At 42.9% G+C, this 24,119-nt stretch overlaps 2 protein-coding genes across 4 annotated transcripts in view; both read right to left on the bottom strand.

Moving 5' to 3' along the window:
• The window catches only part of atp8a1 (ATPase phospholipid transporting 8A1), a 168,929-nt gene that overhangs the window by 80,502 nt on the left and 64,308 nt on the right, over positions 1-24,119 (bottom strand). For 2 of the 3 annotated variants that reach the window (XM_080415274.1, XM_080415273.1), the window contains exons 10-17: positions 22,840-22,951; positions 22,538-22,703; positions 19,195-19,322; positions 16,148-16,225; positions 15,571-15,659; positions 10,446-10,490; positions 6,832-6,904; positions 91-196 (exon numbers count right to left, since the gene is read on the bottom strand). In XM_080415274.1, coding sequence (XP_080271400.1) covers positions 91-196; positions 6,832-6,904; positions 10,446-10,490; positions 15,571-15,659; positions 16,148-16,225; positions 19,195-19,322; positions 22,538-22,703; positions 22,840-22,951 — 797 coding nt within the window. The remainder of the gene's footprint in view (positions 1-90; positions 197-6,831; positions 6,905-10,445; positions 10,491-15,570; positions 15,660-16,147; positions 16,226-19,194; positions 19,323-22,537; positions 22,704-22,839; positions 22,952-24,119) is intronic. The other variant, XM_080415275.1, reaches the window with a different exon arrangement.
• Positions 4,669-5,846, bottom strand: LOC308076329 (tRNA-splicing endonuclease subunit Sen2-like; the record flags this gene model as incomplete). The annotated part of the gene is made up of 2 exons (XM_080416566.1): positions 4,669-5,259; positions 5,364-5,846. The coding sequence occupies 2 exons, from the start codon at positions 5,844-5,846 to the stop codon at positions 4,669-4,671; spliced, it is 1,074 nt and encodes a 357-aa protein (XP_080272692.1).

The raw sequence follows: 24,119 nt of genomic DNA, 5'->3' as shown, positions 1-24,119 counted from the left end.
AATGGCACCTCCACAAGTGACTGAGAATTGGTACCAACAAGCACCAATTCCCAGGCCTGGTCAGGAAGGTCATGAGGTGTTGTGGCCTACCTGGAGATGCAGCTTGGTAGGTGAGTCTGTCCCCAGTGTGCTCAGGGACACAGGTGTGACATATGGCCATCATGGTCATGAAGTCTAGAATGACAGGCGCTGTAGGCTGCAAGAGAGTAATGGGAAGGGGGGATGAGGGTGGAAGGATTGAGAAAGAGGGAGGGAGAGTCATTAAGTGAGAGTGGGAGGGAGGGAAAGAACAAGAGACAGAGCAATATATACTGTATGTATACACATGGAAAATACTCAGTGACAGGCTTCAATTCCTCAAACACATTACACATTAACTGAATGATAGCATGTGTTGAATAATTATGTACCTGCATAATACAAACATGTATCTATTAATGATGTAAAGTAACAGGCCCAGTCTACTCCACAGTACATAGTGAGAGCATCTGAGGTTAATGACTAGAGATGATTATATGAGAAATACACAACATGGACAAAGAGACTGGAAAACAACAGCTTCTTTCCGAGATGGACTCATAACTTCATTCTCCCCCAAACACACGAGTCACAAACATTCATACCCAGGAATAGCCCTGTACAACCACTCTGAGTCATTCTTGGTCAACTGAGCAGCTCCACATGACTAATTGGTAAATAAGTACCATGCTCAAGGGCACATTGGCTGTTGAGGGAGAGAGATTATCATTCAAACTCGCCAACTTAATTTTATCAGCCAGTGTAGGGGTTTCAAACCAGCAAACTTCCAGTTAACTAGCTCACTTTGTCTAGCCTCAAGTCTAGACTACCGCCACCCTCATCAGAGGCTGGGGCTGTAGAAACAGCAGGCCCCAATCAGCACTCTCATTAGGGCAAACAACTGACTATCTCCCACTAAAACCAGTTCATTTTGATGGTTGGATTCACACTGTACACCGACTGTGAAGTCAAAACCCCATAAAATATAAAAATAACACAGTATGCCTCAATTCGTTTTTTATTTATAATTATGTCTATATCGTGTGGCCTACTTTTGGTTCCTTGGCCCTTGGTTGAGAAATAACGAGCTGGAGCTGAGACGAATGGATGGATATTAATATAGTCAATAAAATAGAAGAGTTGAACTGCAGAATAAGTTTCAATTCATCTATTGCCAACCTGTGACCTAAATTGGTCAGTATGGTAGAGAATTCCTCGGCCAACTCATTAGAATGATTTTGAGTCACTTGCATGCATCATACCAAATACATGTACTGTATGTTTCTTTCAGCTACAGTATTCAAAGAAAAACCACCATGAGGGCAGAGGTAATCTATGGAAAACAACAGCCTCTGTAAATGGAATTCTTTCATGAGACTAGGGTAGGAACAGTTAATTGAATTAATCAATTATAAAAGATCATCTATTATAATAAAATAAAACATTATTTGAGTAGTATAAATGGACCGTGAAGTCCAATAAGGTTGCAACAGTTAAACACTTTCAACCTGGCACCCCTGTTTTGGACAATATTCAAAAATACACAACACATCTCAATTTTGTTCTTTTTTGTATCAATTTAGTTTTAAAAATCGATTTCATGTCAATTCGTATACGAAAATTATTAATAAACAATCTATGCCCCCACAAAAAAATGAAATTATTCATTGTATTCTTCAAAAGTTATTGATAGAATAATCGCTAAGAAAGCTAACTGCAGCCCTGCATGAGACTCGTTCCTCCGCGTTTCTGAACCAACATACAGCAATAACTCAATGAAGCGCTGTGCATGCATATAATTAAATCCGCTTTTATCCTTGCACGCTGCACTGTACCCTGGTTTGTAATGAGAGCTCTTTGAAGAGAGAACTGTGTCAGAGAACAAAGGAGCCATGAAAGAAGAAGGCAGGATGAATCAGAGGCTGCTTTTTCCAAATGAAAGTCCACAGGGCCTATTACAGCCCAGGTGGCTGTTAGGGCCCTCCCTGCCTCCCGCAGAATGCCAATCTGCTCCAGGTTGACAGGTATGAGTATGACCGTGCATGCCTACATGCACGTATGCGTGTGACACAGATGGCAAGAGTGAAGAGTATAAATATGCACGTGTGTGTGTGCGTGTGTGTGTGTGTGTGCATCTGCATGTGTACTATGGGCGCCAGACAGGCCAGGGTGATGGTCACCTAAGCGGAGAGCTTAGAGCGCGTCACTACGCCCACAGAGGGCTCTGACTGACAGTACGATAAGATGTGACAGCTAAAATGGTGCCACCAGCTCTCGCCCCCGCAGACTCCTGGGTAATCTCTGTCACGGCAACAGTGACGGACACTCATCGCTTCAGACACGTCCAGCGTGGAAAGAAGGTGAAGAGGCGACACAGTAGGAAACAAGAGTGAAGCAAGCAGACAGACAGGAATAGAGTCGATACGAAGCACTCAAGGGTATGTGTGTATTCATTTATTGTTTAAGATTATGTTTTACAGCATTTCTGCTTTATTCATGATAAAGACAGTGAACAGAGAGACAGGGAAGGCAGGAAACATGCAAATCTTCGGGTCAGATTCGATCCCGGGCCGGCTGTGGGACGGACTATTGCCTTATTTATGTGGGATGGACTACCGGGGCACCCTGGGGATGTTTATTTTCATCACTGCCCAAGATATGGCTCTCCACTCAGCTCATCCATACAGGTCGGAGTGATGTTAAACTGTTAATGAGTGGGATGATTAACCACATAAGCCCCTATATACTTCCTGCCTAAAATAGGGACGCCAGGTTGAAAGTGGTTAAGGAGGTACAGTATGACCTCCGAGGATGTAAACGTAGATAGCTGAACGTAGAAAATGTTTTAACATGAATGTGTTGATCCAAGGATTTGGATTTGTTGCAAGCTATTTCCAAAGTTCCATTCCACAGATTTTATCTACTCATATCACAAACGGTGACATATTCCTACTGAAAACAAAGGAAAAAAGTGACTAAATGCAAGAGATAAGAGTGCAAGAAACAGAGACATGCACCACCAATTAGGCAAAACGCTTACACAGCTACAAGGACCATTTGCTTGTTTTTTCCCCCCAATTAGCAATGTGTGCACTGCTGGTTTCTCAGTATGTAGGCTAACTAAAGCAGATCCTAGACAAACTCATTAATGTGTGGAGAGTTTCTGCTGTCACAACATGGCAAACATCACAGTGGGATTAGTTCCCTTCCCTAGGCAACACCGCTGTACGTAATTAGACATGACATCTTGCCTCCCCCACAATGTCTGGCAACCCAGTGACTCAACCAGCCAATCAATCACAGCTGCCTTACACCCATCTCGAATGTTACAGGTGGCTCTTGGGACCCTGCTCTACAAACTCTGTTACAGGTCCCAAATGCGTGTGACAGACTACACATTCTGATACAGATTGGTTTATGGGTCAACCTCTTAAGGTGAATGTAATCTCTCAAGAACAGATTCAGAGCTACGCTGCTGAATCTGTCGAGAGCCCCGTTCAGAACGTGTGCGTGTTAGCTTACAAGTGGGCGTGCCTTCAGATCAGATCAGGAAGCAGGCCGCGCTTTACCCAATCAAATGTAGTGGGCGGGATTTACTGTCTGTGTGCTCCCTTCCCACTGAAAACAAACTTCCCACAAAACTTGGAGCAGACAAAACCACGGAAATATATTCACATTTTAACTTGCTCTTTCATCATAGAAACAAGTGGGCTTATAACCAAAACGATCCATGTTCTCTGGGAGAAGTGGTGTTAGTGTTCCGTGTAGAAATATTGTTAGTGGGAATTAAAACATAAGCGGAAGTGGAGCGCTGAGGGCAGACCAAAAACCCCGGTTTCCTTGCGCACGGGTGCTACGTCGAGCTTGTCCCAGAGCCAAGAGAAAGAGTAAAAAACGGGGGCGCTGTTTTTCCTTTTTATTTGGCGATGGGTTCCCAAATTGAGGTGAATGATACAGAACTGATTATCAAGCAGTGCCAAATTATATTAGCTTTCACTACATGACACACATAGCAAGATGACCAAATATTCAGGTAGGCCTTTATGCTAGTGTAAGGCGTCAGCTAGAGTAGCACTGCAGGAACACTCATGGAATTACATATTTGTTTTAAATATATTTCCATACTGAATACATTATATGCATGTTGCATTCCAAGTTGGACACTTTCTACAAGATCTGGGATCCATATTTGGACTATATTGGACCTACATTGTCCGCTACTGTGCTTAGGGGATTTCCACACCAACCTTAGCCTGTCTGTATGCCAGCCTTTTGTCATACCAATATCTTGGTACCCTTGGTAACTGGTCTTAGTTTGTTTGTTTTTATGTTTATATTTTGTATGTTTATTAAAATCAATAGAGAGGAAAACTGGCAAAACGAGACTCGCTCACTGCAACAAACATTTAAGGAAAACTCCTTAGTGAGACTAAAAGACTAAAAATATTTTCTTTATTTTACATGCTCATTAAGTGCTCTGTGCTCAAAGTGAATTAAAAAGCAAACGTTTCGGTCCTGGGACCTTCGTCAGTGCACTTCGCACTGACCAAGGTCCCAGGACCTGTCAGCTGACAGGACATTCAAACACCAAGTATTGTCTCACTCTCTCAGCATCCAATCAGAGCAGTCTTCTCGTCATTGGTCTGCCAATTAAACGTTGTCTTGTTCTCGCTCTCGAGAAGAAATCCACCTGCTCATAATAACTTCCTGGACAGTCAGTCTGTTCAGACAGAGAGGAGAATCCAGGCCAGATTCTGACAGGTCATCCGGGTGGATGATGTAACACAACAACAATTCCTTGGAGACGTTGGCAGTGATGCGGTTGAGAGCCGCTAGAGAACGCCAGCTGAACGAGCGCAGCGTTGTGAACGCACCGCAGCCGACACTCTGCAGCACCACAGAATAACTGGCATGATGGAATGGAGGGCCTTTCCTGTACAGCATTAGGTCACATCCATATTTGAGTCCAGGTTTTGGAACCCAGCCTTTAGATCTGTAGAAATGATAGGCGGTGTATGACCACAGGAAGTTGCTCTGAATGGACCAGAAGCGTCTCCAGAGCTGGACAACAGACTGAGGTTCCTGGTCAAAGTACACGGAGAGGCAGCCCAGGGCATACACCAAGAAGAACGCCTCCTCTAGAGTGAGTTGTAGATACTCTGTGATCTTCACCGGTCTGTTTCCCTCCTGTTCTACCTGCACTCTGTCATCAACAGCCAACAGGAACTGGCAGTCTCCCCACTGTTCAGGGTCAGAGTTCAGAGCTGAAAGGGTCTCTTCAGTGCACCCTAACCTGCTAGGTATTTTAACCTGGATCTCCACAGGGTGTGAATCTGTCTCTGAACCTGACCACACGCTGTCCAGCTCCCCCCCTCCTCAGAACTCCAAACACAGCTCTTAACGTCACTCCCCTCCTCGCAACGCTTTTCTCCTGGTCCCGCCTCTTCCTGTTCATCCTCCATTTCCACTGGTTGAGACAGCTTGAGGAGAGTTTCATTGACAGCCTCCTCGTCCAATCCTTGAGCCAGACCCACCTGCTGCTCGTACTTGGATTGTGAGACGACAGGTATACTACGGCCACGAGAGACTTCCCATTGATTGGAGATGCTGTGATCTGGTCTGGCTCTGGATAGAATGCCTTTACCAAAATAACCCTTCCCATATATGTCCATTATGTGTGCTGGGTGTCGGATCAGTACAGTGCTGTTGATCAGTTCACCCTGGTAAACAGTGCCCCTGTGCAGGCTGATCCCCTGATTCCCCGGCAGTGGGAACGGAGCTTCATACTCCTCAGAGACTCTGTTCCTCCTCTGAGCTATAAACATCATGTTGTCATGAACATTTAATAATAATTATGAAATATATGGTGTCCGATGAGAACCTAACCTGGATATCTAACCTGTGTGGTTCAGAAGGTGGTTCAAGGCAACTAGTGGCTGGATGCTCGTGTCATCTCACTGATGTTACTCTGCCATATCGTTAGTCTGCCATATCCATATATGGAGTTTCACGTCAGCATGATGTCAGACTAGATGTCTCCATCAGCTCCATATATGCAGCAGCAACCAACCATGCCCAAATATGGAGTTGCTCATGACGTTTAGACAGCAGTGATGGCAACCATGGCAACCCAAACTTATTAAGTAACCATGGCGATCTACCAAACAAACCATATGACGTATACAATAACGTTCATTTGTTGTCGTTGTTGTCGGTCAGACTGTAGAAGAGCGTTAAATAAATTAAATGTTACATTTAGTCAAATCGTTTGACACCATAGACGCATGTTGACTCGGGTGTGTAACTTATCATCATCCGTCATCATCATCATTATACTATGAGCCGCCAATTCTCTGTCCCGCGAGAAATGTCTCGGGGCATAACTCGGGAGCGATAGACGAAATAGTCCTTGCTTCTCCAGACAGATAGAAATAGACATCTCCATATATGGGCAGAAAAGGGACACATACAGACGGGTACAACGGGTACTCTGACAAAGCCCCCGACAATATGACTCAGACATATTGGTCTGATCGGCGGTGCGACGTAGGTGTGAGGGCCACGTACCGGGCCGAACCTCCAGTACAGTATGTGTTAAGTGTTAAATAGCTGTATATTATGATAGTATGCATTGCTATAGTGCGTTTGTTCAGTAACAGGGGTCTCCCCATCTCTCCAGCTATTATTATTTATTATTGCATGCCGGTTTCTCAACTCAATGGCAAGTTTCTTAACACACACGTAGAGTGATACTGAATAGCAGCAATCTATGCTAGTTGGTGTCATGCAAGGGGAGGCCTGGCTTTTACTTACGTGATTGTTTTGGAGGTTTTCCACTAAGCTTGGGTCAGTAAATCCTGCCTCCTCTGATGACTGTGTGCTGTGCCTGGGGATGAGAGAAGAGAGAAAACCACAAAAGTCCACTGAAATGCTTTATAATGCAATGACACAGTGTACAAGACTAGAACACAAGTCAGTGTAGTAGGTGTAGTCTGGGCCAGTAACCAGGCACCACTTTGATTTGCCTTTGTGTATGAAATGTGCTATATAAAGGTCCTACAGACATATTTATGATTGATTGAAGACTGCAATAGCAAAATGGAGATACAGTACATATTGCAACCTTTTGACATTATCCAGCAGTTTTCACGTCCGTTACACGTCCCAGACACGTCTCCCTCCTGGCTCCCAGACTGTGGGACAAACTCCCCATTGCAGTCAGCAGAACTGCACTCACTCCCAATTTTCAATCTGAAGACTCACCTCTTCAGACTCCACCTCAGCCCTTAGCTCTTCAAATGACCCTTACCCCTTCCTGACACCTTCTGCTCGATTGATGCTAGCAACTGACCAAGATATGACTACCATGCAGACATCTTGGTCATTCGTTCTCATGTTTGTTACTTAGGCGTATTTTCTTGACCACAATGTTAAGAATGTCATTTAGATAGCATGTTATTTAAACAGATGCAAGGTTCATTCACAACAGCTCATTACCCTAAGTGAGGTTGTCATTTGTGTTATTCCTTGGTGGCTGTTGTGTTTTTCACAAAAGGAATGGGTATACCAGAGACTAATTTGCTAATACAGCTTATAAAATGAATATTTTGCAGCCAACACAATAATTGAAACCTAAAACCCAGTTCCTAAATTTGACAAACAATGTTGGAAGATTGTTTTTTGTAATTTCTTTCCAGACAATCAAGAGCAGGAATGTTGTTCAACAGTTTAGGCAAAACAAACAAGGAAATCATGTGCACTCATTCATTAAGGTGTGAGCAGAAAATCATGCCAAGTTAGGGGGGAAAAAATCATGTCAACCTAAAAAGGAATGATGTCAGCAACCATTACCCCAATCAGAATTATCCATTGAAACATAAAAGGATCTTGTAAATTAGATAAGGAAACATGCCTTTATCAATTAATAAAAACTGGTGTCGAATTGTGGTGTTGAATGTTCTTTGATAGACTACAAATAAAAGGTAAGCGTCAACAGTACATAGCCCACGTCTGATTACAAATCTCATGATTTCTCTTGAGACGCATAAGTCAGGCAACTCTGAATCTCAGCCAAAGCAGAATAACTTCCTATGGCCAGCAGCCACTAATCCCTGGCCGAGATCGATTGCTGATTCGGTGATAAATAGAGGCCGATAGATCAGGAAGATAAGCGGACCTCTCCGTGGAACCAAGTCTTAATAGAAACATTACCACCGCTGCCATTAGCAACCGTAAGTCTTCCTAATCCCCAGAGGATGTGCTGCTAAGACTGTAAGAGCCACCCAGCACTGCACGCCGTCTAGTCCGCAGCAAATAGATGCAGCTTTGTGGCTGAAGGAACAGCAGGGGAGAGACGGCAATGCAATTACAATGGTAGAACTGGAGTTGACAGTGTTACATCTAGATGCACTAGGCATGAAGGAAATCCATCATACTCTCAGGTCTATATTAAAATATGTCATGGCAATTTCTCCATTCCTCCACGCCCCCCTGCACAGGGACACCAACACTCACTCAGTGAGTGGGGCCGCTTCCACTAAATGGCTTTCGGTGATTGTACGATATTGAATATGTTATTACTGATATCTTGCTCTGATTAGGTTAGGTTCATGTGACTGTTTTTGGGTCGTTCATCATTTGGTTACACATTTATCTAGTTTTCCTCTCTGTAACTAGCTCTTGAGCTGAAAAGGTTAACTGCATACGTGTGGGGCACACAGTTGGACAAATGACTTGGACTTAATTTGGATTAATTACCATTCTTTTGCCCGAGTACAGAAAATAAGGTTTTATAAATGCTAAGCTGTTGTCTTCTTCAGCAATGGTGCAGCTCTCCACACCCATCGTCTTGATGAGATTTCTGGAACTCGAGGCTCGCCTGGGCGACGGTCAGTTATTGATTATCTGCCAGCAAGCAGAGGTCCCGTCACTATGGAAACAAGGGTGCTGGTTGTTCACAGTCGCCACGGACTGACCACACCACATTTTGTAAGAGACCATGATGTCCTGTTCCAGTGATTTATGGAAAGCCACCTGTTAAAAAACACTTCCTCACAGTTTCAATGTTGGAACTGCGTTAAGCTTTGTTCTAAACAGAGGCCTGTCACAGACAGTTTGGAGATTGATTACCAATGATTACAAGGAACATGTTACAGGCCTGTATCAACCTAATGTCTTCGGTACAACCAACTTAATTTCTATGGTAAACAAAAACACACTAAAAGGAGGAATAGTGGGCTCGCCATGAAGTCTACACTATACGAGTTCGTACAGTTCCAATTGTGGTTTTAAGAAGGTCCTCGTCATTATTTCCTCCTAGTACAGGTGGAAGGCCGGTGGAATACAAGATTTGAATACAGTAACAGATTAGGTTGCTCTGCTGCCTCAGGTCAAGTTCATAACTGAGTCTGAGGGTTCAAATGCTTACCAGAGCCTTTCTACAAACAACAATGGCCATGTTTGGGGGAAGGAAGCCGGGTTGGGAAGGTGATCTTTGTCGCTGTGCTAGCGACTCCAACAGATGAAGGCTCTACTTCCTCCCGGTGTGGGCATCAGCTCCAAACTTTTGCATGCATGCTGCCAGTAGGCCGCAGACGTTTTCACATGTTTTAAACTTTGTGAAATATTTAACTTAATTTCATAATGGAAGACAAGGGGGCTGTGATCGCGCTGGCACCTTGCCCGGATATGGAGTCAGACGTCATAGATACAGCATGGATGACTGATTTAATAGATGGTCAGGCTGGTCACATGAAGTCCGAGATCCACATTGGAGTCAAGTCAGAGATCCGCATTGGAGACAGGCCGTTTCACGACAGATCCTAAGATCAGCATCATTTCGCCACACTTTGACATAATAGGCATTGACAAACAGCCCCCCCCCCATGCAGACAGGATAAGACACGTCCATGCTCTGTATACATCACAACACAGCAGCAAATAGATCACAAGAGATAAATAAGTTCATGCTAATAAGTGGAAATGAGTGTGTGATGACATCTTTTTGACAGCCTCAACATCAACACACACAGTTTTGGAGAGGAAAACATTTTTGACTCTGATGTATTTGCAAGCCAACCCTGCCACAACACTACAGATCAATTTACAGTACCTGCCTATACAGTAATTACGCATTTCCTTGCACACTCCGTATTTCGGGCTTTTCTATGACATCAGCAGATATGAATCATATCGGACACGGACTGCAGTCATGTACAACAAGTCCCAAGACCACTGAATACACATAGTGCACACAAACAAAAAAACATACATACACACACACACACACACACACACACACACACACACACACACACACACACACAGGGAATAATACACCAAAATATTGTGTTCAAATCACAAATCCCACAATGCAATACAGCACAGAAGCAAAGAGAAGGAGCACACCACCCAGTTGGACCGCTTACCCGTCATCCTCAGCAAAACTACCCTCCTCAGCCTCAGGAACGTGACTGTTGAAGCGAAGGTGGAGAAAGTAAAAAGCACGTTGGTTGGCTGCATGCTGTGTTAACACGCAGGGTCTAATTAAAGACTTTGCGAGGTTAGGATGAGTTAAGATTTTGGGGGGTTATAGGCACAGGGAAGGACTACTAGAGCAACGCAGAACTATAGGTACAAATAGCGGGAGAACTCTCTATGAGAGTAATTTACCAATACATAGGATCTGTTGTAATTGGACGTCATTAACCACATGAACCCTAACGTCCATAATGTCATAATAGGCGAACATTCCACGAAAACAGGCAAACATTCACAGAAAATAGCAGATCTACAAGTAGTTGTATATTGGCTGTTTTCGGCAAATAGATTTGTAGTAGAAGCTAAAAACAAGGGGACCATGGCATGTATAGACCCCTGGGGAACGCAAGTCAATGAAGTATATACTGTACAGTTTAAATGTTGGAAGTGGGGTAAGCTCCTATAGCTAAAAAACTGGCACAGACATAACAGGTCAAGAAGGGAGCTGTAAATACATGTACAATGTACTGTATATACAACATAATATGATGTTAGATGATCACCACTTATAAAAACACTATACATGTTTCTTATAGTGACTGCTAATTTGAATATATTTTGCACTAAGAATATTGGCAATATTCTGTTTCGGAGGCTTCCAGCTACAAAGAAAAAATGTGCTTTGAAATGTTAAAATGATAAAGAGAGGCAGGGCCAAACTTGGGCGGAAATGTGAATATCTGGGAAGCAATGAAGATAATTCAAGGGAGGTCTTCCACTCTACTTCCTCATCAGGAAGGAGGAGGAATCAGTCTTGGCAATTAGCCACGTCTGTGTCTGTGTCTGTGTGTGTGTGTGTGTGTGTGTGTGTGTGTGTGTGTGTGTGTGTGTGTGTGTGTGTGTGTGTGTGTGTGTGTGTGTGTGTGTGTGTGCACGTGTGTGTGTGTGCACGTGTGTGCGTGTGTGTGCACGTGTGTGCACGTGTGTGCACGTGTGTGTGTGTGTGTGTGTGTGTGCGTGCGTGCGTGCGTGCGTGCGTGCGTGCGTGCGTGCGTGCGTGCGTGCGTGCGTGCGTTTTCTTGGCTGTCATGTCCAATACCCCCTGAAATGGTCAGAATGCACTGCTGTTCCAAGGCACCAAATGATTTTCAAATCTCTGCTGTGGCAGATTCAGTGCAGTCCGGGCTTTTGTTAATTGTAATATGAGAGGGAGTGGAAGTGACCGGGCACTATGCTTCACTGAACACACTGGCTCACAACTTCATTACGGCTGCTTCAATTTCATCGCAAGCCGAAGGCGTGATTTACACTTCCTTGCGCGCCAGTGTCACACACCGAAAACGCTCCGATCTACAAGCTCGCAAGACGCTGCGGTGCAACGCAAGGTGAGCTTGTGGGCAGGCTATTTTCTGTGCAAAAATAAATAAATCTGCCTTAAGGGCTTAGTGAATTCAACAAACCTAAGGAATGTTGTATTTATTAGATATCTGCAATAACAATAAGCCAATTGTATGGCTGTCATAGCCGAACAGGCATTCTGGCCTCGGCTATGTGTCAAAGTGTCCCTGAGCAAGATACTTAACGCCTAACTGCTGCCCGCCACCAGCGATCACCATTATCCATCAGAGCAGCCATCAGCAGGGTGAAGCTGAAACAGAATTTCCCCTGCGGACCTAACAAAGGTCGGACAACCGCTTCCAGTAGTTATAGATGATAGGGTTGTAGTAGGTCTGATATTTTGTTAGTGTGACAAGAAAACCGAAAACAAGTACCTTGTTAACTCATTCAGTGCCAAGTAAATAAAAAAATAATTGCCCATAGTGCCAGCGATCTTTTGATTTTCTTACTTTTTCAAGTAGTCACAGAATATTTATCTCCAGTATGATCGATCCCCTGATGGTTGCTAATCACTGAGGGTTTCACTGTGCTTCCGTGAAAGAGAAAAGAAAGTCATTGCGACCTCCCGTTCGCTTGTTATAAGCTATTGAAAATAGCATGTCTCGTCAATGGCACTGAAATTAAAATATTAAGATTAACGGCCCTAAAACTAATGGGACAACTAAAAGCAATGGAGCAGTTAACATATAAAAACAGAGGAAATATTAGCATGAGTAGTACTCTGTGGTGTAAATGGGAGAGCTACAGTATGGAAAGTGTGTGTGTGTGGGGGGGGGCATAATATAAGTTATGATGATATAGCACCTCAGCTCAACTAAAAGTACAGTATAGGCCACGATTGGATAAATATATACTAGGAAGAGTCTACAACCAAATAGGGGTAACACTTTTTTTTTAAACTATATAATTTTATTATCAGGTACTTGACCGTTCATCGATTTTCTTTAATGATCTGTTAAGGTCCTTGCAGACTGCTGCACATTTTAGACAAAGAATACTCTTATTTTAGTTGGACTATGCTTATGAACTCACTATTAGTTACATCACATTACACATGTAACAATGTAATGCTTTTTTAGCGATGAACTGGTTTTGTGCTGGGATAGATGAGAAAGTGAGAAGAAGAGCTGCAATGAATATGAACTTGAACATGGGTTCGTTTTTATGCTTCTGTATTTTTCTCTTTCTTTTCTATAGTTGTACTATGTTAGGTAATTATTATTTATGCATATTTTGTGATAATGTTTATTTTCTTTTGTCTGCTTTGTTCTGATGTTGTGTTTCGTGTTGTCTTTGTAGTCGTAATGACTGCATCACTGTGGTGTTCACATAAAACAATTAAGTATAACTTAAATAAAAAGAGTGACACGAAATATTAAATGGCTGAGTACACTTGTGTACACACACACACACACACACACACACACACACACACACACACACACACACACACACACACACACACACACACACACACACACACACACACACACACACACACACACACACACACACACACACACACACACACACACACACACACACACACACACACACACACACACACACACACACACACACACACACACACACACAATTTTGTTTTCACTCCTCCAATGATAAAAAATGAAAGAAATCCCCCCCTCAGACTTAACGATTTTGCTGTGGATACTACTTTCACAAAAAAACTAACTGCATTCTTGATAATCTATTAGCCATGTTACACATAATTTCATAGGAATTTCATTAATATGTCTTCATTCCAGTCCAGCTAAATCAAGGAGATGGGCCTAAGAGCCAGTCTAACCTAATGTATTGAGATGGACTCTTATCCAAAGGAATTAATTAGTGTCTACACCCTTGGGGATGGTTTTGTTAATCACAGCAGCACTTAATTTATGCATATGACGTCAAAGAGGTGAGGCTGGCAGCAACTGTGTTTAGTAACCGGGCATACACTATATTGTACAGGGAACAACTGCCAAAAAGCTTGGGTCAAACTAACTCAACAATTTTAACTGAGTAGTTGCAATAGTCTTATCACCCTAAATATGCCCTAGCAAATGTATCTGAAAGATAATAAGCAGCTAATGAGTAACGAGTAGTTATGAAAATAACATTACAGTCGTAGTTTTTCCGTGAGAGGAGAGGATTAAAGAATATGACCATCAAAAGTGGCTTGGATCATTAATGGCTTCCTCTTTCTCCCCTGAAATGGAACACTCATCCATATATTTATATATTTGAGACTTCCAAAGGTAGATAGTCTTTTTTGGAAAGAAGTTAAGCTTCCTGTGAGGCTTCATGTTTAGAGGAAAGAGTTTCTGTCCCTGTTGCCTGTCCAAGCCATTACTGATTTCAAGCAAGGGCAGAATCTCTGGAGTATAAAACATAACAATCTCAAAAGGCTTAAATCGCTGACTAAATAAGCGATTTAAACGTTTTTTTCAATCCCGTCCTAAAAAGTTTACTTGCCTGAAAATCCTCAAACATCTGTAGGTTTCGGGGACTACCTATAGTTTTTGGATATGATGTGGCAAAAAAGGTAATCCACGGACCCTTTGCCGGTGTTCTACCAAAACCATATACTACCGTAGATAAAAGATCATTCTAAGTAAAACTAGCTCAAAGGACTTTTTCTGCTGAAATGAAAGACATTACAGAATCATCAATGTTCTGTGCTGGCATGGCATACAATAAACTATGGTGCAGGAAACTCCAGATAAAAACACCCATGTCCTTAAGCATGCTCTTCACCGATCATGTGTTTTAATTGAATTCTAATGGGATTAATCATATAGTGTCACACCAGCACTTCCCTCGGCTTTGCAGAGATACCCTGTTCCCCACCAAACTTCCTTCCTCTCAATCTGCTAATTATTTATGCGCTTAAGTGAATTAATGGTTTATTCATAGAGCAAATTCATTAAGGGTTGACTTAACTAATGTCAGCCTGTAACAGAAAAAACTAATGTGACACAAGAGCAGAACCATCGCCAAGTTGGATGCTATGCCTGTTTTTGTTTAGTTATAAACAAACAGCTCCTGCAATGCTGAGCATCGAATTATATTTGTTAATGTTTCAGGGCGCCAAGATTACGACTTAGGTGAAATCTACGTCTGACAAAGACAAAGAAAATTGAATGTGTAGCCAGATTTCACACAAACATCCAGTGGAGACAAACTGTGTGTGTGTGTGTGTGTGTGTGTGTGTGTGTGTGTGTGTGTGTGTGTGTGTGTGTGTGTGTGTGTGTGTGTGTGTGTGTGTGTGTGTGTGTGTGTGTGTGTGTGTGTGTGTGTGTGTGCGTGTGTGTGCGTGCGCGTGCGCGAGTGTGTGTGTGTGTGTGCGTGTGCGTGTGTTGGGGGTGGGTGGGAGGGGGACGGGTTGGCAGTGCCTTTGCTTGCAAATGTCTGTCTGCTTTTTATTTATAGCCTTCGTTGGGTGAAGCAGTGATGCAGCTGCTAATGAGGAGGCTGGGTGAGAGACAGGAACACCAGATGTACTCAGATTCACACTCGTTGTCTAATGAGGCCGACGGGGGGGGGGGGGGGGGGGGGTTCGGATGGGGGGGTTTGATGGGTGGGTGTATAAAAGAGGCAGAGAGTGGAAGAGGCAGACATGGGGAGTGAGGGCACGATGGGGAGGCAGCTGGACTGTGTGAGGAGGCGACTCACCCGTAGGTCACACCAGCGATGGTGCACTTCTTGAACTGCATCACGTTGCAAGTCAGCGTTCCCGTCTTGTCAGAGAAAATGTATTTCACCTGCAAGGGGGAGGACGGAGGAGGAGGGGGGTGATGTAACAGAGAGTAACAGTATATCACACTGTAACAGAGAGTAACAGTATATACTGTATGTGTGTGTGTGTGTGTGTGACTGTGTGTGTGTTACGGTGTACGAAGAGCGCCCTTTAGATTTAGCCACATTAATCCTGGTGTCCCTAATTTGGACATGTCATTATAGACACAAGGCACACAAGATTTCAAACATTTGCAAAAACAGCCAAAATAGCCAATCTACAAGCTACGCGATGCAACGCGTTGTGAGCTCTTGTTTCTTTTATTTTTTTCCATCTAATAGTAAATACTGTATGCACAAATGTCTAATATATATAAATAAATAAATAAAATATTATTTTATGTTTTGTATTTTATAATTGGGTATAAACTCTAACCTAAACTCAGGGATGCATGTGATGTGTCGAAATGTAGTGAATGCCAGTGAGAGTGTAATTTGTGTCACATCATTTCACCTGGCCTAACTCTTCGTTCAAGTTGGAGGTTCGGGCCACGGCAGGAGTGTTGGTGGGCTCATACAGCATATCTGTGTCCTGAAACCAATCAAAAAGAACTTCATGAAATAAAGGAAACATTATGGCAGCAATTAGAGCAGTGGTTAAATGGTAAGTAAAAAAATGACTTATTTGTATTTGGCTGTGGACCCCCATGTCAAAATATTTTGTTCTATGGACCGCAAGAAACAAAGATTTGAGTTACAAATGTTTTTTTTAAATTATTATATTCAAAGATTTGCACACATTTTCACAATTTTATCGAGCTTGTATATCTGCTATTTTTGAATAGCCAAAGTATAAAAAGTGGTTAAAATTTGTGTGATGCTATATTAACACATTTTGCTGGGGACCCCCTGGAACACCCCCAAGGACCCCTGGGGGTCCCCAGACCCCATTTTGAGAACTAATGAATTAGAGAAGTAAAGTCTCGACCCGCATAACACACCAGTTGGAAAGCGTCTGTGGACAAAAATTAGTAGTAGTGAGGCGTCACTCGCCGACCATGCCACCTCAGTCGATTGTCGCAGGTCAATAGCAGCGTAGCAGCGGGGTGGCGGAGAGGGGCACAGAGAGGGGGGTAAAGCTCTCTGGTTAGCCGTTTAGCCTTGCAAGGAGGGGTAGCACACATTGCCACATCGTATCCAAAAACTAAAGGCAGTCCCCGAAACCTACAGATGTTTGAGGATTTTCCGGCAAGTAAACTAAACGGCCACAGGCTGACTTCAGACTAAATAAGCGATTTAAACGTTTTTTTTCAATCCCGTCCTAAAAAGTTTACTTGCCTGAAAATCCTCAAACATCTGTAGGTTTCGGGGACTACCTTTAGTTTTTGGATATGATGTGGCAAAAAAGGTAATCCACGGACCCTTTGCCAGTGTTCTACCGCTGCCGGTAGCCAATACAGTGGGACCTCATCTTGGAGCTGTATAGCGGAGGGAGAGATTCGTAATGGGGCTATACTCATGGTAAATGTATTTTGTCTGCATACAGCGCATAGACCGTGGTGTATCGCTGCCATGTGCTACATGTTTGCTCAAAATGCAGACACATAGGAAAGTGTGTGTGTGTGTGTGTGTGTGTGTGTGTGTGTGTGTGTGTGTGTGTGTGTGTGTGTGTGTGCGCGCGCATTGGTCTCAAACACCAGGAGACATTCACTGTAAAGTATGCATGGTGCGTAATGTGCCTAACAGATAGACAACATTGTTTATTAGACAGTCCCTACATACAGTAGATACACTTTATCAGCTGTCAGATTTTCTCTGAAAGCAAATATAAATGAACATTAAGCTTTATATTCTGTATATTTGACTTACCAATTCATATATGCTTTTTCCTGCTTTTCTCTAAGCCTAAGAGTCTAAGGCATATCCTTGTATAAAGCCAGTAAAATCCAACTGATGCAACAGGTGACATTAATCTAGATTGTATAGAGTTTCACTTGTTTTCACCGTTGCAATTAAGCCAGAGTGCCCATTCTCCAACAAACTCATGGGTAATAATGGGTATACAGGATAGATTGACCAGGATATCAATTGAAGATGAAGATTATGATGATGATGATGATGATAAAATTGGATCACTGGATGACACCGAGGAGCGGAAGGCTCATCATGACTAATTGGTGAGTAGCCAACTTGAACGGAACTGACAATCCGCTTTGTCCATTTTCTAGTCATTCTAGCTATTGATATACACAGTGATTAGTTGAGGTAATATCATGGTGCTGGTTGTGTGCGTGCACTGCGCTGCCGCTGGCACGCAGCGTTGTTTATAAGCGGTTAATCATGCGGTTATGTTCATGATGTGTTTGCTGTTAAGCAAACGTTGAGCTCTAATTAGCACCATACCAGCCGACAGTCTGCGCAGTGTGTAGATGGAGCTGCATTCAGCTACCTACGTTTTCACACCTTCCACCCGACAGATCTCACAACTACTTACAGTCTGTAGTAGTATGGACAGCAAAGGTTGGTGTGTAGCCCGATTGCCATCAATGGCACCTTATTCTACTGTGCCTCCCCATGTGCCGTCTTCCTCTCACGTTTACCACTGTTTGTCTCAGTGAAGGGAATACTAATGGATTAAATTTCCATTAAAACAAAAGCAATAATTGGGGTGTCCGGGTGGCGTACAGGTGAAACACTCGCCTCTTGGGTTCGATTCCGGGCAGCAGTGCCTCCGGCTTGGCCGGGCATTCCAACAAACGCAATTGCCGGTGTTCACGGGTGGCAAACTGGCTTGGGATTGTGTCCTTGTCACTGCGCTAGTGAGTGACAGTGACTGGTTGGTCAGGGCACCTGTTCAGCAGGTAGCGGATAAGTGCCCGCTACGCTCCAGGAGTTTCAACCAGGGTAGCATTACACTCTCCTGGTGAAAAGCAGTAGCTGTTAACATCCTTACGTATTCTAAAACCTTTCACTGGTGTAACCAAGACATTTATTTAGATATCTATATTTTTAAATACACAGATAAATAAAAAGTAAACTTCATAGCAGAAAGTACTTCCAGTTTTTTGTGTGGTATGCGAAAACTCTCCCTGGTGGGTGGAGCTCCATAATGTCATCATAATAGAGATCAAATCAAACAGCCCACTTAACTCATTGAGTGCCATTTACCGCTATGGTGCAACGTGCCAATCACGTGTTTCACGTTTTTGAAAAAAACCCAAGATATCATTATCTGAAGATATGCAGCTCCATCCACTCCTTGTTTAACTTATAACTGAAAAAGGCTGTATCTGGCTTCCTAAGCACTTTTTTTTTACTTTGAAAAAATAAAATAAAATAAAATAAATCGCACTGGACAGAAATAGCCAGAAATAATTCTGGCACTCAGTGACTGTACAGAGTTTTTGAAATAGCCAGACCACAAAAAACCCACTCTGTGTTCAAATAATATTTATTTCTTAGAAGGGAGTGGGACATCGCAGAACCCCCAAATGACCCAAAACGTAAAATTTCATTATATAGGCCCTTTAATAATTGTTGGGGATTTTAAATTTAACTCACCCAATTGATGAAAAAGGCCTGGATGAACTTGATAACCTCCAGGGTGACGAGGAGACTGATTGGAATGAGGTTGTTGAAAAGGATGATGAACGTGAGGAAGTTGAGGCCAAAGTTAGCCGCACCACCATCTGTCAGAGAAAACAAGTGTTTGGACAAAGGGAGCAATAGAGAGGAATCTCATGAGTAGTGGTTCCACCAAGATTCGTTGGGAAAATGAAAATGCCCAAAGCTACTCCCAGCTAATGGCCAACGTTATCCCAGCGCTCAAGGATGCGTTTGTGCCAACTTTGTGCATTAGCTGGAGTTTAAACCATCTCTTCCACCCAACCTCGTCCCCTCACCACTCAACTGATTAGCAGTCCAATTTGATGTCCCAAAGACTCTAAAGTAGCCAACAGGGACTGAGACATCTTAGATGTGTCATTATAGCAGCAGCCTTGGCATCCAGCATGATCCAGGCAATGGTTTCCACAAAGCACTATGCAAATGATGCTTGTTCCACCCTCCCACCCAAATCGATGGTGATTCACATGTAACCCCCCACTGACACCAAACACGAAATCATGAGCGATGTGATTTACCTTTCCTCAGCGTGTAGGAGGTTGCAAGAGTTACCTTCCTCAACCCAAGGCTTCATCTTACCAATGAGGGTTGAGAGGGACAGCCCTTCAGCAAGACATGAATGATCGCAAAAATAAAAACACCAAAATGGCACAAAAGGGTGGGGGTGGGGGGTGGGGGAGGGGGGTGGCGGCTACTGCTACTGGTACAACAGCACATATAAGAGGGAGGGTGTGTAAGAGGTTGAGGGGAAGACAAACATGTTGGATGCTCTCAAGACAAAGGAGGGGGATTCAGTCCATAGCACATTCCCAACCAACAACATGTGGAAAAGAGCGGGCGGATTACGATACCATTGATGGCGTCAATTATACAGTAACTACTGTAGTTTGCTCACTTTCATTAAGCAGCCAGCTTGTGAATTGCACTAATAAGATTTATTTTTAATTTAGTTTTGCTAGCAGAAGACGGGCGGTGGAGGGTTTAAATTGAGAGCAATTAAGATTTTTTTCAAAGCCAATCACACCACTGCACACTACATGCACAGGTCATAATTTCACTCCATGTGCTAGCCAAAATGTGTCCTTGTTATAGTGCACTTAAAATATTAATACTAAATTAAGCTGGCAAGCTGACAAAGAAAACAAGTTGCAAGTTATAGCATAAAGACGGTTTAAATTTTTTTTCCTACCATTTCAGAATGTAAAGAATGTACTAAGGGAAACATCAGCTGAAACTAATGACGAAGAGGGAGTAAAAAAACACGGCTACCTACTATTTAGCGGACATGGATTTAACTGAGAGCGATGGTTAGCGGGTGGCATGAATCCATAATACAACAAGTAAAATCCTCTGTGTTAATTTAACTTGTATGAATTGACCTGTAAGGCTTCATTCCATTTTTACACGCTCAGAGTTAAAATAACACTGAGGATTTTACTGTGAAATGGCCGCTGTTTATTTTGTACTTGATCTGCATAAAGTAAAGATGTTAAGACGTGTAGGCATCGGAGAATTGCCAGCCAGCTAAGGCTGGTGTCAGCGTTCTATGCTGAGTAAGTCAAATGAATTATTTATGAACCATGCATAATGACAGCCCTTGGTGACATATGGGCCATGGTGTTTCATGTGCGGTGGGCTAACTGCTCTCCGCTGTTGACTCTTCTGATGCTGTCTGCACTTATTGTCCGCAAGGCCTCCAATGTGTGTGCTTTGATAAACTGTGTGCAATTACAGTCACAATTTCGGGTGGATGCGCTCGCGTGTGTGTGTGTGAGAGATGGTAGAGCTATGACAACTTGCCACCTCTCTCTTTTGTCACAGGTTGGATAATGTGCACTGGACTTAGTCTCCACCCCTCCTCAAGGAAAGACAATCAGTCCCAAGATGGACGCCTGCTTTATGACTCACATTCCCCTCGTTAGTACAGTGCAGCATCTTTATAGCTGTGGGTTTTAGTGTTACAGAAGGCAACACTGAAACCCACGTGATTCCAATCTGAGCCAATACAACATCTTCTAAAGAGGAACAGTGTGAGTCGTAAAACAGACTTAAAACTGACCAGGGCACAACCTCTCCTTCACAGGCCTGCCAGGATACAGAGGAATGGCAGAGGTGGTACGATAACCGCTTTGCAAACCTGATTTCAGAGCTTCGCCACAACAGACACGCTGGTCAAGGAAGTCGAATTTGCAATGCCATACCAGCAGCTGTACAGTTCTTATTGCCTTCTTTCCTTTATGTTTGTGTAAAACATGTACATTCATGTGAAATACAATTTTCATTTTGTAACGTACGTTAGAAATTAGTTAGCTTTTCTGCATCTCTTAGCCATCTCTTCCGTACAGGTCTTCTCTTTTATAAATAAATAAACACCAACACAACAAAATGAGACAGTGGAGACATTTAGAAAATGTCAGTGGTTGTCCCTTGGGCTGTGCCGTGTGTTACGTTCAAGCAATAAACAAGTCTAAACCCTCCTGATATAAGAAAGCTTCCTGAGAACACCATCATCTCCCAGGCTCAGAGCAGACAATAAATGTTCTAATTAATTTCCAATGAAAGAATGAGGAAAAGGAAAAATTGGATGGGAGGGGTGGGGTGGAGAGGTCTGAGGCTTGGATTTGCAAAGCGTTTAACATGCCACAAAAACATGGAGGAGAGGAGAGACACTGTTTGGATCAGGCACCAAAAAACAAAAGTCAATGAAAATATAAGAGAGCTGGAGGGGAAACACCTATGGTTGGGTCCCTGGTTTGTGCTTGTCCATGGCACGGGCCCCTACAAAGTAGGGCAACCGTATAGGGGGCGAGGGAGGGGACTTCATTTGCTTAGCAAAGGCAGAGCTTCAGTTAGGGGTTAGTAAGGGAGGGTCATTCACGGATGGCCAAGGCTTTAAAATGGTTGTTACCTGGAGCTGTTAAAAAACGACAACAAAGAAAAACAAAACAAAAATCAAACAGAACGTTAGAAAGGAACTAAAAAAGTACAGCAGCGCAGTGATATTCAACCATTTCTTTTTCACTCAATCACATCACATGGCTATGCATGTCACAGATTTCTGTTTTACGATTACAGGGAATTCAGTTATTCCCACATTGCCACATATTTCATTCACTTGTGTTGCAATACACGTACTTTAACCAAGGCAACATAAAAAAAAACAGCAACACACCAACACTAACAAAGGTAACTCAAAATGACAAAGAATTAAGCAGACACAGACAAGTGAGACCAAATATGTGGAATTAAGGTGTAGCATTTGTGGCATCGGGGCTCTTACAGTTGAGATCCATGTACCAGGCTGCGTTGCCATACTGGTACTTCCAGATGGTTTGGCCAATGGAGCAAACCAGAGAGATACCCAGCAGGCAGCCAAATAGTACCAAGATCTGGAAGTTGGTGATGCGCTCAACGTTGGACAGCTTCAGAGGAGGCCGGGTAGAATTCTGGATAATGAATGACAAAACCATATGGGTAGCAGGATGTTAGGACCCATTATTCTCTTCCCCATTATTCCTCTTTTTTTATGGGTATATCAATACATTGTAAAAAATATGTAAATACCGAGCAAACATTGCTTACCTGCATGAGCTTGGTGTCGTGCCCTGTGTAGACCACAACACCATGGACCCACTGGGTGTTCCTCAGCTGGGCTCCTCTCAGTAGGATCTGATCCGGTCCAAGTGACGCAGTACTGCAGTGACACACACCACTATCTCAGTGCAGTAGACAGATTCATTCTAACACAAAATATCAACCATCTGAAACTAAAAATAATGGACTGAGTTAGGTGCTAAAAGATGTTTAGCACCTAACTTCAGTCATTCGCCTATGAATAAATATCATTATTATAGATCGAAGATCGTATCAAACATTTTTGACTGGATATTGAATAACAACTTTTTTATCTTTGTATCTGAACATTAACTTAATAAATAAAAGACAAAAAGACACTGCAAAGCAGTGTTTCCCTGTGGAGGAAAATCCCCCATATAATTACAAATTAATCTATGCATCTATGGCGTATGTCTCCATGTTTGGTACATTTTTCAGCCAGATTCAACCGCCTTTCACTTCCTTACAGAATCTGAATTAACTTTATTGTCACATCACAGGTTTACAGGGGTGCAAGCTCCATTGTATTTGTTGTTTTCAAAAGAAGAAAGGAAAGAAGAGCGAGGGGCAGGGAAAGTAAGTGAGTAAGAGTAAAAATCGAACCATAAGGAAAACATGTCAAGGACAAGAAAACAAATATTCACATAGCATAAACCAGCAAGTATAGTATATACATGAGGTTGGATATAAGGTGCGAGGTGACAGCTTGGCTCAGAAAGAGTCTAGCCGATGATGTCATATACTGTATGCCCAAATGTGGGCAAACAAAGCCCTTTGTTAAATATTACAAAAAGTATAGAACATAGTGTGAACAAATAGTGTGAACATTGTGGGTTTCTACTTTAACCTAGTGATAGTGTGCTCAGATCTGTCAAGCGGTTTGTGAGACTAGCTCTGGACAGACAGACACTCTTATAGACAGCTACCTTTTTCAAAGCCATGGTGTAAAAATGTAGCCATTCAATCCTATGCGAACACATGTAGGACCTCAACAGTTCAAATCCAGATGTATGCTCTGGCGCCAGTGCTTACTCAGGAGGGGTTTATTCTCTCCAACTCCAATCATAAGGCCATAATATCGTAAAACTAAGCTTCCTCTCCCATTTATATACCGGTAATGCACTTTGCAGCCTAGAATAGAGGTCAAAAGCTCCTAACAAATACATAATGAAATAATACCTAAGCAGCAGGTGCTTTTGTCGTTTGTTAGGGAGACTAAATAATCCCTAAAATTATGTAATGTTGGG

The sequence above is a fragment of the Gymnoscopelus braueri genome (genome assembly GCF_963280865.1).
Source record: "Gymnoscopelus braueri genome assembly, chromosome: 20".
Taxonomy (NCBI): Eukaryota; Metazoa; Chordata; class Actinopteri; order Myctophiformes; family Myctophidae; genus Gymnoscopelus; species Gymnoscopelus braueri.
The sequence above is the reverse complement of the archived record's forward strand: the minus strand, read 5'-3'. Positions and strand labels throughout refer to the sequence as shown.